This window comes from Hemibagrus wyckioides, linkage group LG09 (genome assembly GCF_019097595.1).
Source record: "Hemibagrus wyckioides isolate EC202008001 linkage group LG09, SWU_Hwy_1.0, whole genome shotgun sequence".
Taxonomy (NCBI): domain Eukaryota; kingdom Metazoa; phylum Chordata; class Actinopteri; order Siluriformes; family Bagridae; genus Hemibagrus; species Hemibagrus wyckioides.
Genome location: NC_080718.1, coordinates 28,907,629 through 28,926,718, shown reverse-complemented (window position 1 = coordinate 28,926,718; position 19,090 = coordinate 28,907,629). Strand labels below are relative to the sequence as shown.

The 19,090-nt window shown below is 41.2% G+C and overlaps 1 protein-coding gene across 1 annotated transcript; it reads right to left on the bottom strand.

Moving 5' to 3' along the window:
• Positions 1-758: 758 nt before the first annotated feature.
• Positions 759-17,587, bottom strand: LOC131359615 (deleted in malignant brain tumors 1 protein-like). The gene is made up of 13 exons (XM_058399610.1): positions 17,492-17,587; positions 16,635-16,733; positions 16,331-16,372; positions 14,231-14,378; positions 13,931-14,115; positions 13,469-13,567; positions 10,745-10,780; positions 10,490-10,628; positions 10,156-10,367; positions 6,293-6,468; positions 5,287-5,678; positions 3,289-3,533; positions 759-889 (listed from the first exon to the last, which is right to left on the bottom strand). Exons 1-13 carry the CDS (start codon positions 17,559-17,561, stop codon positions 849-851), a joined length of 1,884 nt encoding a protein of 627 aa, XP_058255593.1. The 5' UTR covers positions 17,562-17,587; the 3' UTR covers positions 759-848.
• Positions 17,588-19,090: the final 1,503 nt, after the last annotated feature.

The following is a 19,090-nucleotide window of genomic DNA, read 5'->3' as shown; positions in this document are numbered from 1 at the left end:
TTCATTAAAATATTTTTAGCATAATAACAGGAAGTATGACACGATACTACAAACATACTATATAAGAAGCATTAAGCCAAGATGGGTTTAGATCGATTACATGTAGCTATGCGTAATTGTCCCATTTTCTCACTTGGTCAAGCCAGGTTCAAACTCTAACTAGCAGAGTTGCACGTCAGTGATGTCACTTTATTGACTGGCTAGAGAAGGGCTATCAGTTGGACCAGTGGACCAATGGAGACTTTTGTCCCACCGTTTAATCTGCATAAAACTCTACTTGTGATTTTGGAATCAAAAACAAGCAAAGAAAAGTGCAGAAAACTAGTTTAACTAGTATTAACTAGTTAATTAGTTTTTAATTCCTAGTATTTTGTTATTTTTTTAAACTTTGTATTCAATTCTGTGATTCGCACATATTATATTTTTTTTACAACCATGGTGTGAAATTGACACCATATTCTGATACAAATCACAGTGATAACAATAAGAACAATATACTCAACAACTTCTAACAGTATAGTAAAGAAATGTGGTGTTTGCATTACACTTTGTGATTTCTGATAACATGACAAGCTGTAGTTTCTTGTAATAATTTACTAGAGCAGGACGGTTTGTAGCTGCTGTGAGTGAGAACAGAGGCTAACTTGTTTTGTTGATATTATTATGCAGTGTTTTCATGTAACTATAAATGGATAAAAGTCTCTCAGTCTCTGCTTCATTACACCATTCTGTGGTTGATTAACTACACCACACCAGTCTGCCTTTGAAGAATGCTTTAATAAAGGACGGTTAGTAAAATGATTCACAGTTATCTATATTACATGATAAAATGATCATTTATTGTGAGTTCACTCCTCATCCTTCTTTTTGGCCACATCTTCCTCTGGACCTGTAAACATATAAAAATGTTTTTGATACATTATAAGCCTGATTTTGTTTTTTATCACAATTTCTGATGTCATGTATATCACATTCTTAAATTTTTGTCCACCATGTTTTTGTAGTTTTTTATGTCATGTGAGTATTCCAGCAAACTTTAAATAATTTTCGACAGTAATTGATACTCATTTTTATGTAATTTTTGTTTCTTTGTGTATATTGTTATTCGTGTCACTATAATATCGTGGGTAATTGAATTTTTGTTTTAAAATAATATATTGAGTTTTATGTTTGAGCGATGTGATTTCCACCAGAGGACTTGCCTAATTGCTTCCCTGCCCTGGCTCAGAACAGCTTTTGAGCAGGGCAGGTATGGTGCATACAAGTTCTGTAGCAAAGTGCTAAAATGTAGCAGATTAAGTTAAGACTTTGGTCAGTATCTGTGGATGGCATATTTTTATTGATTGATAGTGTGCTCAATTGTTTATAGTTGTGTGTATATTTGTTGAGTTTAGTGTTAACCAGCTGTAAAAGTTTGGGTGAAGTTGCCGCCTGCGCACCATTTTAAAATGGCAGATTTATTTTTTTATCTTTATTATCTGTTAGTAAAGATGCATAAAATTGTGGACTGTGCTCTTAAAGAAAACATCATGCAGTTTATTTTGTTGAAGTATATTTATCTAAAATGGTGTGTATATATTCGAATTTGGTGATAAGATTCACATACAGTGTTAATGGGGATAGGGGTTTACTTTTCTCTTTTCAAACTTCTCAAAGAGACTACAGAACTGAGGGTGTGTTGCGATTTGTATTAATCCTTGTCCTGTCTTTAATAAACTACGGTTATGTCAAATTTCAACAATAATAATTATCACTATACGATCATACTCTATATTGCCAAAAGTATTCGCTCACCCATCCACATAATCAGAATCAGGTGTTCCAATCACTTCCATGGCCACAGGTGTATAAAATCAAGCACCTAGGCATGCAGACTGTTTTTACAAACATTTGTGAAAGAATGGGTCGCTCTCAGGAGCTCAGTGAATTCCAGCGTGGAACTGTGATAGGATGCCACCTGTGCAACAAATCCAGTCGTGAAATTTCCTCGCTCCTAAATATTCCACAGTCAACTGTCAGCTGTATTATAAGAACGTGGAAGTGTTTGGGAACGACAGCAACTCAGCCACGAAGTGGTAGGCCACGTAAACTGACGGAGCGGGGTCAGCGGATGCTGAGGCACATAGTGCGAAGAGGTCGCCAACTTTCTGCAGAGTCAATCACTACAGACCTCCAAACTTCATGTGGCCTTCAGATTAGCTCAAGAACAGTGCGCAGAGAGCTTCATGGAATGGGTTTCCATGGCCGAGCAGCTGCATCCAAGCCATACATCACCAAGTGCAATGCAAAGCGTCGGATGCAGTGGTGTAAAGCACGCCGCCACTGGACTCTAGAGCAGTGGAGACGCGTTCTCTGGAGTGACAAATCGCACTTCTCCATCTGGCAATCTGATGGACGAGTCTGGGTTTGGCGGTTGCCAGGAGAACGGTACTTGTCTGACTGCATTGTGCCAAGTGTAAAGTTTGGTGGAGGGGGGATTATGGTGTGGGGTTGTTTTTCAGGAGCTGGGCTTGGCCCCTTAGTTCCAGTGAAAGGAACTCTGAATGCTTCAGCATACCAAGACATTTTGGACAATTCCATGCTCCCAACTTTGTGGGAACAGTTTGGAGCTGGCCCCTTCCTCTTCCAACATGACTGTGCACCAGTGCACAAAGCAAGGTCCGTAAAGACATGGATGACAGAGTCTGGTGTGGAGGAACTTGACTGGCCTGCACAGAGTCCTGACCTCAACCCGATAGAACACCTTTGGGCCAGGCCTTCTCGTCCAACATCAGTGTGTGACCTCACAAATGTGCTTCTGGAAGAACGGTCAAAAATTCCCATAAACACACTCCTAAACCTTGTGGACAGCCTTCCCAGAAGAGTTGAAGCTGTTATAGCTGCAAAGGGTGGACCGACGTCATATTGAACCCTATGGATTAGGAATGGGATGTCACTTAAGTTCATATGCGAGTCAAGGCAGGTGAGCGAATACTTTTGGCAATATAGTGTATGTCTAGACTGATTTATAGAGTTTAGACTGAAATGTAATACTGTAAAGATTTTTCAAAGTGTGATGCATGCAATGTTAGTATATTGAACCTATGTGAATTTTATTGAATGTGTCCAAGATGTACATGTGTCTTTAATAAACTGCAGGCATAGTCCACCAAAGCCTCTGGTGTTGTGGGATATCTTTGTGGTGTGATTGTCAAATATATAACGGGATTGTCACTTGTATAATAAGAGTCTTTAAAAGCCTCTGCTCTGCCTTCTGAATAGAAAAAGATTCCTAAGTTGACCTCTGACCTTTCAGTTTGATTGGCCCAATGGTGAGAACCTCAGTGTGGTGATCAGAGCTCAAGCTTCTTTTCTTGCGATAACGGCATCCTTGGCGACAACGTGAGTTGTAGTCATTGTCAGCACAGATAACAACGTCACACCTGAGGAACACCTGGTTGTGTGTGCGCAGGAACATGAATGCACGGAATCTGAACTGAGCAAAATAACGATCTCCATTCCTGTATATGTATACCGTGCTATCTCTCCCACACCTGAAACGATAAAGACAATAATAAAAAATAAATATAGAATAAATAAATAGAGGCAGAATGTTGCATGTCCTACTATATGAAGTGATGCCTGACTCAGTGGATAAGAAATGAGCACTGGTCTGAATGAGTTTGTGAAAATTGTGACATCTTTAACAGTAAAATGCCACTCACATTCCTAAGCAGCTCTGTCAGGCCATGGATGCGAGGGGGACTACCAGTACAACAAGGCATAAGGTCTATTGTGAGCAACCAAAAAACAAGAAAAGCCCTGACCAGTAACCTCCTGACCAGTCTAGGGTTGGTAGGACTGGTGACAAGAAATAAGTAAATTAATAAATCAAACCAATTACGCCCCTTCTCCTGTCCCAGCTCACAATGACCACGAGAAATGTTATTCAAGCTGGAAAGTTTACTTCAAACCAATAAAAAAGAGGGGGGGGAGCACAACTTCGGAAGGGGATCAAGGCCAAAACAACAAACCAAAGGAGGACAAGCCGGTGGAAGGGAGTTTAAATTGAATAACAACAACAACAAAAAAAAGTCCTCAAACAAATTACATGAATCTTCCCGAACCCCCTTGCTAGCCAAAACCAGGAGAAAACAGGTCACAAAATAAAAGGCAATCCCCAACCTACTGCTTCCATAATAACTAAAGATTGGTTTACAAACAGAAGTGCTTAACACAGAGTTAGTACAAGCAACAGATAACTTTAAACAGAATACAGGTTACAGAGGAACGAAACTGAAACTAAATCATGGCCACCAGGAAGCGGGGTCTCTGCGGCCAAAACTGAAAGGGAAACTACTCACGCAGCGATTATTGCTGCCGCAAGTCAACCAGAGAGTAATTCAACCATAAATACAACACTATCATTCTTCAACAACACACAATCAAAGGTTGTCTGGGGCAGGGGACAGAGGGCAGACCAGTGCACCACCTGTGACAGCACTTCACCACACACACACTACAGAAGCTCCCCAACACTGCTCTGCTTCTCAGCTTTTAAAGCTCCCGCTCATCACGCAATTTCCTGCAACAATCTCCTGCAGCTGGTTCTATTTAAGCGCTGCCAAAAGAAAAGTGAGAGAGAGAGGGGGAGAGAGAGGCACTGCACACAGTCTAACACACAATACATCAACACAGAAATCATGCAAAATCCCTACATACAAATAATGGTTTACATCCAAGGACGTAACATGAAATATTCAGCCAGTGGAATGGTTGGAGAAGTTGCTTTAGCCAGTGGAAGGGGATGAGACGTTGCATTAACCAATGGAAGGGTAGGAGAAACTGCTGTAGCCAGTGAAAGGGTAGGAGAAACTGCATTAGCCAGTTGAAGGATAAGAGAAACTGCTTTAGCCAGTGGAAGGATAGGAGAAGTTGTTTTACCCAGGGGAAGGGTAGGAGAAACTACTTTAGCAAGTTTAAGGGTAGGAGAAGTTGCTTTAGCCAGTGGAAGGGTAGGAGAAACAGGGTGCTAAAAGTCAATGATGGTGTTTTACATTTGTAGTCTACTTGGCCTCATAGAACTCCCAGACTATAGATTCATTGTCTAGAACAGGAATGTCCAATCTTATCCACAATGGTCTGGTGTGGGTGAAGGTTTTCCTTCCAATCATGCAGGAACCACACCTGATTCCACACATTTAATCAGACCTTGAATGTCAATATACTATGAAAAATATTGCAATCATGTGTGTACTATCAGTTCTGTGTGAGATTGTTACATTGGTGCATGAGTGTGTGTTGTACCCATTGCGAATAAGGTCATAGTTGCGGATGCTGAAATCGCTGTTGGGGGAGGCCACACAGGTGTCGATGAACAGGTGGAGACTTGGGTCTGCTCGGGTAAGCTGCACCTGGACGTACAGTTCCTGATTGAGGTTCACTCTGTAAGGAAATTCTGTGATGGGGTAGGAAAAGCTGGGGGATGGGTAAAAGGACATGGTGGTGTTGAACCGACCCGTTCCAGTGATGTTTGCATTTGAAATCTCTTTGGCTTCATAGAGTGTACCGACGGAAGCATCACGTTCCATGACACAGCTCACAAACATCAGGAATTGTCCATTACGTCGCGTGATCTCACCTGACATTGATTGAGCTGCCCGAACATTGTTGGTGTAAATAATACGGCCATTCTGGGTCTAGGGGAAAATGCACACAAATAATTGCATATAAAATTTAGCACAATTAGCTAATGCTTGAAAGACAATGTTTTTGATTTGTCCTTAATTTGGCCTCCAATTCCCACTCCCAATTCCCAATCCTTCATTTTCTTCTAATTTTATATTATAGCATCTACAATGAAAAGCTAGATGATTCTGCACAAAATTCTTGCAAGATCCACAACATCTTTATTTATTTTACTCATCACCTTGGTAAAATCTGCCAGTCCTTCAGTCTTACTCTACACATTCTCACCTTTGTTTTTTTTTACACATTTGTTACTGTCACTCCACCACAACCCTGCTGAAGACCTAATCACCTTCATTCCTCTATCCTCAATGACTCCAAAGCATCTGGTTATATAACAGCATTGAAGACACCAAGTGTTATTCACATAATGAAGAAACCCCACTGTAGTGACCTCAGACACCAGCTACCGACCGATATCTCTTCAATCAGCTATCTGTTAATCTAAACCAGAATAACCTCCAAATATGTACATTGTGCATTGCCGGACATTAATTTACAACAGTGCATTGTGGGATTTCACTGGATCACTGGATGGTATGAGATATATAAAGCATAGCATTACCTTTCTCCTAGTGCTGCAGCTATTGAGCGGGAAGTTGAAAGTTACATAGGTGTTGTCAGTTGAAGGTCTGCAGCGATGGTCATCCAGGTAAAGGTCATGCCAGTTGAAGCCCAGCGAGTCCAAATATGATTTCCGGATGGCGATATTCATCCAGTCAGAGGAGCAATTCACTCTGCCTGCGTAATAATAATAATAATAATAATAATAATGATAATTAATAATAATATTGTCACCACCTTTTGATCACCTGAATTTTAGACACATTACCAAGTACAGAGTTGTTCGTATGGCTCAGCTTTCTTTAAGACTTCAAGACTGTAAAACTCCATAAGAACTTTAAGACTGGACCGGTCTGTTACATCTCTCCTGTCCCCCACAGAGAACCCTCCTCTGAGTACTGACATTTCCAGATTACAACGAAGCACTTCTGGGTTTTACTGACTTATATACTGCTACCACGCCACCTCATCCCCACAAAATTTCATCAGTTTACTGTGTACTGTGCCATATTCTCACTTGTTTTTCTATTGTGTTTTCTGTGTATAACCATGTGCTTGTTTTCTGCCATTTTTGTATTGGTGTTTTTGCCCTTAATTTATTTGTTTGCTCAGTGGACTGATCTCTCTGGCTATGAACTGCATGCTTAGTTTTTCAACCCTGCCTCTGTCATACATTTTGGATTATTCTGCTCTGGTTTTGCTATTAAATGCTGTTTAAACCGCATATGGGTCCTGCAGCTGCTTTGTTATAGGATACTTAGCACCTTTGCTGCTCAAAGCAGCTGGAATGACATCGCGCTAAAGGCCATATTTAGAGATGGACTCAACTCGTTTCAGACCAAGGTTGTGTGGTGCGACGAGGATTTAATGCTGGCACAATTTATCTTTACCACCATTTGAATCGACAATCTCATGCATAACCAAGTCCCTTGACCATGCATTCAGTTTAACCCCCCCTGAATGGAAACATTGGAGCCCATGAAATTAGGCCACACCCAAACCTCACCTGAGGAGTGTTAGCAGCAACGGCTATAAGGGATATATTTTTTCTGTTGCCAAGCTGGTCATCGGTGCTCTGACTGCCCGGAGAGACCTCCCAGCAGACCCTCTAAGGTGAGCCTGGCCCATTGTCCCTTTATTCTGCTATTGCTGGTAATGCTTCACCTTGGTGATTCCTTTCCTGTTGTTTTAGCCCTTGTAGACTCTGGACAGCCATCAACATTATCCACCAAACCCTAGTAGAAGACCTCCATCTCCCCACTCCACCATGTACTGTCCTTCTAAAGCTCACAGCGGTGGATAATCAACCTGTTGGAGATGGCTCATCACTCATCAAACCCTCCTGCTCATCATACAGAGTGGGCTGTTTCATACGGAGGAAGTTATCCTGCTCATCACATCCTCCCCTGCGAACAAATCATCCTGGGGTTCCCCTGGCTACGTACTCACAACCCTCTAATTTCCTGGAGCAACAAAGAACTCACACAGTGGTCACCATACTGTCAACAGCACTGCCTCAAGCAATCCATTCCTTTAGCCTGTATCATCACTACAATCGAAAGCCCAGCCACCACACTAACAATGGACTCAGCTGAAGGAATATCAGGACCTGCAGGAAGTTTTCAGCAAGGTCAGTGCCACCAAGTTACCACCTCACCGCCTGAGGGACTGCTGCATTGATCTCTTGCCCAATACTGCCCCTCCTAAGAATCGCATCTACCTGCTATCCACCCTGAAAACATGGGCTATGAAGGAATACATTAAAGAGGCATTGTCATTGGGCTTTATCCTCCCTTCTCACCAGCACTGTCGGGCTTCTTCATCGAAAAGAAGGATGGTGGATTGCAGCCCTGTACAGATTACCGGTATTCTGATGACATTACGGTAAAGCACACTTTCCTTTTACCTCTGGTACCACTGGGATTAGAACAGCTTCGAGAGGTGCATATATTTACAAAGCTGTACCTGAGGAGTGCATACAATTTGATCCAGATACGAGAGAGAGATGAGTGTAAAACAGCCTTCGTTACTTCACAAGGCTACTATTAATACTTAGTCATGCCATACAAATTAACTACTGCTCCAGCAGAGCTCCAGTCTTTCGTAAATAAAAATTTCAGACACATCAAAGGGGGAAAAATATGAATTCCACTGTCACACAATCATGTTTCTGGGGTATGTCATCAGGGACCAGGGAGTACAGATGGATGCAAGCAAAGTCAGCACGGTAACGGAGTGGCCCATTCCATCAGACATCAAAGACCTACAACCTACAAAGATTTACCTCAGCCCCCATCCTATGCCACCCTGACCCCGATCTCCCATTCACTGTACAGGTGGACCCTTCATGCTGTGGTATAGTGGTATACACCAACGCAATCTCAACACCATCTCAACACAACAGGGACCCAGGGAAACTAGCCATGTGCCTTCTTTTCCCTGTCTGTGCTCAGGTACACATGCCCCGCCAGTTACCAGTCGGACTTCTGGAATTCCTCTCAGTGCCATAGCACCCCTGGTCACATGTTTTGGTTGATTTTATCACTGTTCTCCCCAGCTCCCATGGTTTTACTACAATCCTTGTTGCAGTGGACCCGTTCTCAAAGGCCTGCAAGCGTGTACCCTAAGGGCCTACCCACAGCCACGAAAACAGCTGGTGCACTAGTGAAGCACGTATTTTGTTGCTTTGGTATCCCTGAAAACATTGTTTCCTAAAGGGGGAACACAGTTCACCTCTCGAGTCTGGAAGGCCTTCTGCAAAGTTGGACATTAGTGTATGCCTGACATCTGGTTACCACCCCAAATCATCCCATGGGCCAAATACACCCAAAATTCTCTCAAAAGAGTAGCCACCGGCCTCACACCATTTCAATGTGTTCTGGACTATCAACTGCCACTGTTCCCTTGGAAGGAACAGAGAAGAACAGTCATGAGTAAATTCTGCAGACATCCTTGACCCAGTAGAAAGGGCATATCAAGAGATTGGGCATTTGATGTCCATGATCAAACAGATATCCAACTCATGTCCTAGAACTCATTTGTTTCATTGATTGATTCTCTGGTTTTGAACTGGTATGCTCTTCACGTTTTTACTTTTTTGTTCTTGCTTGTGTTTGTTTTTTGCTGTTGGCTCACTTGACCTTTGCACATTTTTTGACCATGACTATTTGTAACACATCTTTATATTGTTTCTTTTTCTTCTTTCGGCTTTTCCCTTCAGGGGTCGCCACAGCAAATCATCTCTCTCCACCTATCCCTATCTTCTGCATCCTCAACACTTACACCCACTAGCTTCATATCTTCATTTAATACATCCATATACCTCCTCTTTGGCCTTCCTCTTTTCCTCCTGCCTGGCAGCTCCATGTCCAACATTCTTCTACCAATATACTCACTCTCCCTCCTCTGTACATGTTCAAACCATCTTAACCTGGCCTCTCTAACTTTGTCCCCCAAACGTCCAACATGAAGAGAACCTCAACATCTTCAGCTCTGCTACCTCCAGCTCTGACTCCTGTCTCTGTCTCAGTGACACTGTCTCTAAACCATACAGCATGTCTGGTCTCACCACTGTCCTGTACACCTTTCCCTTGATTCTCGCTGAAATTTTTCTATCACACTGATGATTCACATGGTTAAATTTGGCAATGTTTTATGCAGGATGTCCTTCCTGACGCAACCCTCTCTATTTATCTGGGCTTGGGACTGGCACAGAAGTCACTGGACTGTGACCCCATGGCTAGATTACATCTTTATATTGTTTATCTTGATTATTAAACCCTGCACTTGCGTCCTTTCCTGACACCATGACAGTCAGCCCAACTGAGTAAGAATAACATGGGAGGTTTGTAGCAGACTGCTTACCTGTGTTGTGGTTGAGGGAGGAGCTAAAATAGGCATTAAAGCCACGCCCGACCCCGGAGTAGTCACTCCTGAACAGTACGGTCAAGAAGGACGAGGACGACTGGAAATCCAGATGGTTTGTTTCATTGTGACAGAGCTTTCCTAACAAGTGGGACCCAGTGGATGGACCATCATACACATTTACATAATCACAGTGGCAGCAGCGGTCCAGACTGCACACACACGCACACACACACACACACACACACACAGAGACATAGGTACATAGATAAATATACAGATAGACTGGAATTTCAGATAAATAGTGAAATGAAAATTTGGAAAATAGTCTGACTCAAAGTTCTGGAATGAGAGGAAGATGGTCTGTCCTGCTGGAGCCTGGAGCTGCCATATACAGTACGCGTTGTCATGGTAATAATCAGGGTAATAAGGGCTGGAGATGAAGCCTGAGCTGTAATAACTCCCCCCACAGGCTGCAGAATGGAGTTAATTAGTTATTTAGCCAGTCAGTTGCTTAGTTATTTGGTTAGGTAAATTGAAATTGCAAAACAGGCCACATGCAGATGCTACGGAAAGGTAAAGAGCTCACCTGGTACAGGAGCTGACGTCTCATAGAAACAGTAATCTGAAAAATAGAATAAATACAATAAACATATTTCATACCCCTAGCATACTTACGCAGACAGACAGATTGAGAGACAGACACGAAGGCAAAATTTGATGTAAATGTTTAAACTGTTCAGAAAAAAGAACAAAGAAACAAAAGTAAAATCGGTAAACCTCTACTAACGAAAAAAAGACTTTTAATAATAAATATTAACGTCATTAGATCCGATAAAATGAAATTAAATATCCATATAGCTTTATAACTTTAACCATATTATTAGCTTAAATTAATTTGTATTACTCTGACTGTATTAGTCATGACTGCATTCAATTTATTAATACACAAACTGTAGAGCTTACATCTTCTTCTTTTTTCGGCTTTTCCCGTCAGGGGTCTCCACAGCGAATCATCTCTCTCCACCAATCCCTATCTTCTACATCCTCAAAACTTGCACCCACTAGCTTCATTTGTTCATTTATTACATTCATATACCTCCTCTTTGGCCTTCCTCTTTGCCTCCTTCCTGGCAGCTCCATGTCCAATATTCTCCTACTAATATACTCACTCTCCCTCCTATGAACATGTCCAAACCATCTTAATCTGGCCTTCCTACCTTTGTCCCCCAAATGTCCAACATGAGCTGTCCCTCTGATGTACTCATTCCTAATCCTGTCCAACCATGTCACTCCCAAAGAGAACCTCAACATCTTCAGCTCTGCTACCTCCAGCTCTGACTCCTGTCTCTTCCTCAGTGACACTGCCTCTAAGCCATACAGCATGGCTGGTCTCACCACTGTCCTGTACACCTTCCCCTTGATTTTCGCTGATATTTTTTGATCACACAGAACTCTCGACACCTTTCTCCACCCATTACAGCCTGCACTCACTTCTTTACCTCTTTCCCACACTCTCCATTATTCTGGACTGTTAACCCCAAGTACTTAAACTCCTGTACATTCTTCACCTTTTCATCCTGCAATCTTATTGTGCCACTTCCCTCCCTTTCATTCACACACATGTACTCAGTCTTACTATGACTGACTTTCATTCCTCTTCTCTCCAGCGCAAAACTCTCTCTGACCATCCCTATACATCTCCATCAAAATTCTCAGAGCAAAAATTGCATTTGTTATGCTCTTTCTGGGCATGAAGCCATACTCCTGCTCACAAATTTCCACTACCTTCCTTAACCTAGCTTCCACTACTCTTTCCCATAGCTTCATTGTATGGCTCATCAACTTTATCCCCCTATTGTTGCTGCAACTCTGCACGTCACCCTTATTCTTAAAGATCGGCACTAATACACTTCTTCTCCATTCCTCAGGCATCTTCTCATTCTCTAAAACCCTGTTAAACAAACCAGCTAAAAATTCCACTGCTGCCTCTCCTAGACACTTCCAGACCTCCACCGGGATGTCGTCAGGACCAACTGCCTTTCCACTTTTCATCCTCTTCAAAGCCTTCCTGACTTCATCCTTTCTAATCTTATCTACTTTCTGTTCCACCCCTCTTTTTTGCTCTTTTTTCCCTCTCATTTTCCTCATTCATCAGCTCTTCAAAGTACTCCTTCCATCTCCTCTGTACACTCTCCTTACTTGTGAGCACCTTTCCATCTCTATCCTTAATAACTCTAACTTGCTGCACATCCTTCCCATCTCGATCCCTCTGCCTAGCTAACCTGTACAAGTCCTTCTCTCCTTCTCTAGTGTCTAACCTAGTGTACAACTCATCATACGCCTTCTGCTTGGCCTTAGACACCTCCCTCTTCACCCTGCGCTGTAACTCCTTGTATTCCTGTCTATTCCCTTCAGTCCTGTCCATGTCCCACTTCTTCTTGGCTAACCTCTTCCTCTGAATACTATCCTGAACTTCCTCATTCCACCACCAAGTCTCCTTATCTTCTTTCCTCCTTCCAGGAGACACACCCAGACAACTTCTGTCTAAATTCCTCACAACATTCCTACTTTTTCAGCTTCCACCACTTGGTTTTCTTCTCTATCTTTTACCTCTTCTTCTTACAATCAAAGTCATCCTACACACCACCATCCTATGCTGTCTGGCTACACTCTCTCCCACTACCACTTTACAGTCACTAATCTCTTTCAAAGTGCCTCTTCTACATAGGATGTAGTCTACCTGTGTGCTCCTACCTCCACTCTTGTAAGTCACTCTATGCTCCTCCCTCTTCTGAAAATAAGTGTTAACCACAGCCATGTCCATCCTCTTAGCAGTCCACTACTATCTGTCCTTCAAGGTTCCTTTCCTTAACTCCAAACTTGCCCATCGCCTCCTCATCACCTGTGTTCCCCTCACCAACATGTCCATTAAAATTTGCTCCTATCACCACTTTCTCACCTCATCTAATTCACTCCAGAATCTGTCTTTCTCCTCTAACTAACAACCTACCTGTGGGGCATAACCACTAACAATATTCAACATTACCCCTTCAATCTCTAACTTTTATCACCCTGTCTGACACTCTCTTCACCTCCAGAAATTCCTCAAAAAAATGTTCATTCAGGACCACAATTCAGAGTACTGACGATTCAAATAATTAAAATTTGGCAATATTTTATGCCGGATGCCCTTCCTGACGCAACCCTCTCTATTTATCCAGGGCTTGGGACCGGCACAGAAGTCACTGGACTGTGACCCCCACGGCTAGATTAGAGCTTACATCAAAGGTAAATATTATTACTTTCTCACCGTAATAATCATGACAGCAGTTTCCATAGTACTGACAGGAACTGGTGCAGGAACACAAGCTGAAATCATAGCCGCAGTTATACCGGCAGGAATATTGAGCTGTGACAGAAAATAAACAATAAGTAAATAAAATTGTTATAGTTGTATTACGTTCAATAATGACATATACATAACTGGGTTGCCAATACTTTCTGCAACCCTGAAGTTGATTATTTTTCTACGGCAGAATGTGTTGAAATGTCTGTTCATATCAGAGCCAGAAAATACTTTTTTCCCATTTAAACCTACAATTAAGGTTATTATACACTATTGCAGCTATAAAGGGTCTCATTACTGGTATTTTCTTCCAACACTAACGTTTTTAGAAGAAGTCTCCAGATGTAAAGATTTAACTTTTCAAAATTGTCTGCTCACACGAAAACAACCACAAACTAACTTGAAATAATCTGAACAAATACATACATTTGAAAGACCATTGAGCCCGGAAGCCTCGTCCAGTCACACTGCCGTCAGTGGAGAAAACGACTGTCATGTATCTGGAGCTGGAGTTGAATGAAGCGATCTGATTTCCTGTCACAGAGCCCAAAAGTGAATGCTGTGCAGTCGGACCATTGTAGACACGAATGAAGTCACAGCATGACTCCATACTGAAGAACAGCAAAAAAAGAGGAAAAATCAGCTTAGCATGATGTTATGAAACTAGCTTATAGGTGTAATGATGTCATTTATTAGCAGGTGAAGAACAGGAAGGTGATTTCTTACTCGACAAACATGAAGTCTAACAAAACCACCTGCCGTTCTCCAGCCAGCAGGGTCCATGTGCAGTGTGCATAATTGGGATAATTACTGGGGTATTGGGGACTGAAAAACTCCCCTCGTGACTGAGTCAGACTTCCACCACAAGCTGCACCTGAAAAAAAACATCAACATTACTGTAGAAACACAAGAGCAGTGTGAAATTGTAATATCCTGTCCAGATCGCTTCTCCTGAGTTCTAGCACTGTCAAGAAAGTATCACTTATGGGTTCAGTTACTTCAGACAAAACAAAAGCCTTGAATTTCAGACACGGAATGGTGCAATAACTCTGTGCTTGTTTCTAGTTACTGCTCATCGCTAGTGGAGTTTGTGACTGTTAGATGCAGACCATGTTATTTACCATGTGAATTCACCACCGCTTTCATTTTCAGAGTGTACATTCCCCTCAGCGCTAATGCTAAGGAGGCACTATGTAAACTCTATGGGGCTATTAGCAATCCGCAGAATGCTCACCTTGATGGACTGTTTATTATTGCCAGAGATTTCAATCATGCAAATCTCAAAATAGTGCTCCCAAAATTCCATCAGCATGTGGACTTTGCAATGAGAGGGGCAAACATGCTGGATCATGTTTACACAAACATTCCCAGCGCATATCGTGTGGAGCCCCGCCCCCACTCGGCTACTCATATCTCTGTTATGCTAATTCCAGCACACAGACCACTCATCGGACGCTCTAAACCGGTTCTGAAACAGGTTAAAACCTTGCCAGCAGCATCTCTGCTCTTCAGGACTGTTTCAAGTGCACTGACTGGAATATGTTCAGGGAGGCTGCAACCAATGGCGACTCTATCAACTTGGAGGAGTGGAACCCATGAAAGTCTGCTGGACCAGACAACATTACTGCAGAGTGCTCAGGGTGCAGAACAGCTAGTGGATGTCTTCACTGGTATCTTCAACATTTCCATGAGCAGTATGGTTGTTCCTATGTGCCTCAAGACAACGACCACCGTCCCTCTGCCGAAGAAGTCTATGGTTTCCTGCCTCAATGACTATCATCCCGTCGCACTCACACCAATCATGATGAAATGCTTCGAGAGGCTCGTCATGAGGCACATCAAGACACAGCTACCACCCTCACTGGACCCCTTGCAGTTTGCGTATCGTCCTAACTGTCCCAGCCTGGTGTAAAGCCAACAACCTCTCCCTGAACGTCGACAAGACTAAAGAGATGGTTGTTTTCTTCAGGAGAGCACAGAGTGACCATTCTCCGCTGTTCATCGATGGATCCTCTGTGGAGATCGTCAAGATGGTGATGGTGTTCATCTGGCAGAGAACTATATCCGCAAAGCCAACAGCAGCTGCATCTGCCCTCACAACCAGTGTAACAGTTTCTTTCCTCAAGCCATCAGGCTCCTGAACATCCATAACTGAAACTATACCACTGCTCTCTCTTACCCCCACACACACACACACTCACCTGTGTGAACAGACTCTACAATATAATGTTACTTTTTATTTGACCTACTTCAACCACTATTATAATGTTTCAAGTGCTGCTATAATGTTTACTTCTCATTTGCACTACTTCAACTGCTGCTACTGCATTTTTGCACAATCCACATTGTCATGCTGCTATGCATATGTTTACAAACATATATGTTATTAGATACCTGTTTTTTTAATACAATTTCTCAAGTTTGTACATCACATTCCATTTTGTTTCGTAGCACATGTTTTTTCGACACTATGTGTCCTGTCTTGTGTTGTTTTTTTTACTTCCTGTTTCTGTTACTTCTGTTCTTTCTTATTTAGCTAGGTCTCTAGCTCTGTGTTGCTGTTTCTGTGTTTGTAATTATATGCTGTATGTTGTTTATGTAGCACCAGGGTCCTGGAGAAACGTTGTTTCATTTCAATATGTACTGTGTCAGCTGTATGTGGTTGAAATGACAATAAAAGCTTCTTGACTCTCTTGACTCTTGACCATTAATATTCGAATGATTCTTCTGTGATCATAACAATCTGTTTGAAAAGAGTGATCAGAATAAATCGCATTATGTAAATGGAGGAGAAGAGTCATGGAGGATTTTAGTGAGGAACTCTACCTGTTGTTAGTTCGAACTCTACAGTCGTGTCGGTACAATAATCTAGAGGAGAGATTAAAACAAAACAAAAAAACAGTTAACATAATCTTACCTTAAACATCCTACATACTTTTTTCCTCCTTGTAACGTGAGACAATTCTTCTGATATTATTAAATATCCATATAGCTAACTTTAACCAAATTATTAGCTTACTTTAACTTCTGTATTAATCCTGACAGCAGTTAGTTTCTTCATACACATACTCTAGAGCTTACATCAAAAAGAAAGTAAATTTTATTATTATTTTTTTGTTTATTTTCTCACCGTAATAATCATGACAGCAGTTTCCATAGTACTGACAGGGGCTGGTGCAGGAACACGACCCGAAATTGTAGCCGCAGTTATACAGGCAGGAATAGCCAGCTGCAACCAAAAATAAACAATAAATAAAATAAAATGTCAAGGTTTTTTTTTTTTTAATAATAATAAATGATGTCATTATACTGAAAATAAACACCCCCACCTACCTACCCCTGCCTGAAGTGTTTAATTCTTCTCCTATTACAGCAGCTTGACAATTCTAACATTTCTAATTTATTAAAGAATATACTTTTTATCTGTTTATAGCTACATTTAAGGTTATTATACTCTAATGCAGTTATAAAGGGTCTCGTTGCTGGTCTTTTCTCCCAACAATAACATTTATAGAAGAAGTCTTCAGTGTCAGATGTAAAATTTCAACATTTTCAAAATGGCTTATTAACTCAAATAAAGAGAAATACTGTAGAGTAAAAAAGAGAAACTGCTGGTGTTTAAGTTTCTGCAGCATACATAAGAACTTGTTTTCGTGGATGTTCAACAAAGTAACTATTAATGGATAAAAATGGATTTAATTTATGCTGTGGTATAAGAGGAATAACACACTTGGAGATGTGCTGAAACAGAAAAATAATCAACTTCAGGGATGTAACTGTGACTTCACTTCATCACAACAACGCACTCCTGATTATTTTCCTACTATGGCATGACACGGAGTGATTTATTCCATAATGTTCAAAATATCTGAGTTCTTTTTAAAGAACATAAAGACGATGAACAGAATCTCAGAGAGTTACAGAAATAAGGCTCAGAACTCAAAAGGTTCGTGGAAATTAAAGCTTTTTCTCATTTGAGTTACTTACACGTGGTGTATCCGGAGCCGAGCCCGAAAAGAGCAGAGCCGAGCAAAAATATCATGAATAGAAACTCCATCTTTCCTCATCTGCAGTCTTTCTGTCTCTCTGGAGTTTATATAGAGACAAAAGAGGAGTAAAGCACTTCCTTATGACACCCATCTCCTGGAATATGCTGTAAAAGAGACAGAACTGTGGGAATGGAGCAGGTGCTGGGGTTTAATATTACTTATTGATCTCACCTGACTGGATTAAGCAATTAACATTGGAGTTTATATTATAATAATTTATATTATATCCCGTTTAACTGGTCTGCAGTACAGTTGTAGAAGACTGGACTGCATGTAAAGCATCTAAAGCTTAATTTAATAACATAAATGTAATAATTTAATAACAATAATTTTTTATTATTGTGGCTACTGAGCCAGGCACTTTTTATATAAAGAGAGAGAGAAAGAGAGAGGGTGAGAGAGAGAGAGAGAGAGAGAGGCAGACAGACAGACAGAGAGAAATGGGGGGAAAGAGAGAGAGAGACGGGGTGAGAAAGAGAGAGACAGAGAGACAGCGGGGAGCGTGCAAGAGAGAGACAGAGAGAGAGAGAGAGAGAGAGAGAGAGAGAGCTCGACAATTCTAACATTTCTAATTTATTAAAGAAAATACTTTTTAACTGTTTATAGCTACATTTAAGGTTATTATACTCTAATGCAGTTATAAAGGGTCTCGTTACTGGTATTTTCTCACAACAATAACCTTTATAGAAGAAGTCTCCATTGTAAGATGTAAAATTTCAGGGAGAAAGAGAGAGAGAGAGAGAGAGAGAGAGAGAGAGAGAGCACATGAAAAATATTTTTAGAAACAAGAAACTTTTTCATCCAACAAAAAAATGGACATATCCAGTCAAAGTTTGCTTTATATATTTTAAATATTCTAAATGTGACTGTCACATTTCTATAACAGAGTTTAAGGTTTTTTTAGCGACGTTGTGGGTTTAATCAACATGATCCACAAGTATTATTTTCCCCAAAATGCACTCAAATAGAAGTGAAGCTAAAAGCTAAGTACACTAAGCACATTTTCTATGTTACTGACGCACAAATAACACAAGAAAAAGAACAGAACCTTAAATCTGATGTGTTTATTACTTAAACCAAAAGGAAATATGACATGACCCCAGCATCATGAGCATTACCAAAGCATTCCTCAACCATAAGTTTCCTTGTCATTCTGCAGAACTTTAGGAATGATATTTTATTCCATTCTAGACATCAACATCATTCTCCACTGCTCTGAAGCTTAACTCCTTCCTCTTTGTGTGTATAGAGTGTGTTAATTATCATCGCGATCTTTCTGAAATGCCCTTTTATATCTACTAGTAATAAAACTCATTTACAAAAGCTGGATCCGTTCCCATGAACAGTGCTAACTAAATATTTAATTTAGATATTGGCTTTTTTTTCCCCTCCATGCTAAACCAGGCTATGTGGTGTCGGTCGGGTCATTTCAGTTCAACCACATGACAAAGTGTGAGTTCTTTCTGTTCTTCCTCAGAATTCCTGCGACAGAGCACTTAACCGTATACTCTCAGAAAGAAAGGTACAAAACCATACC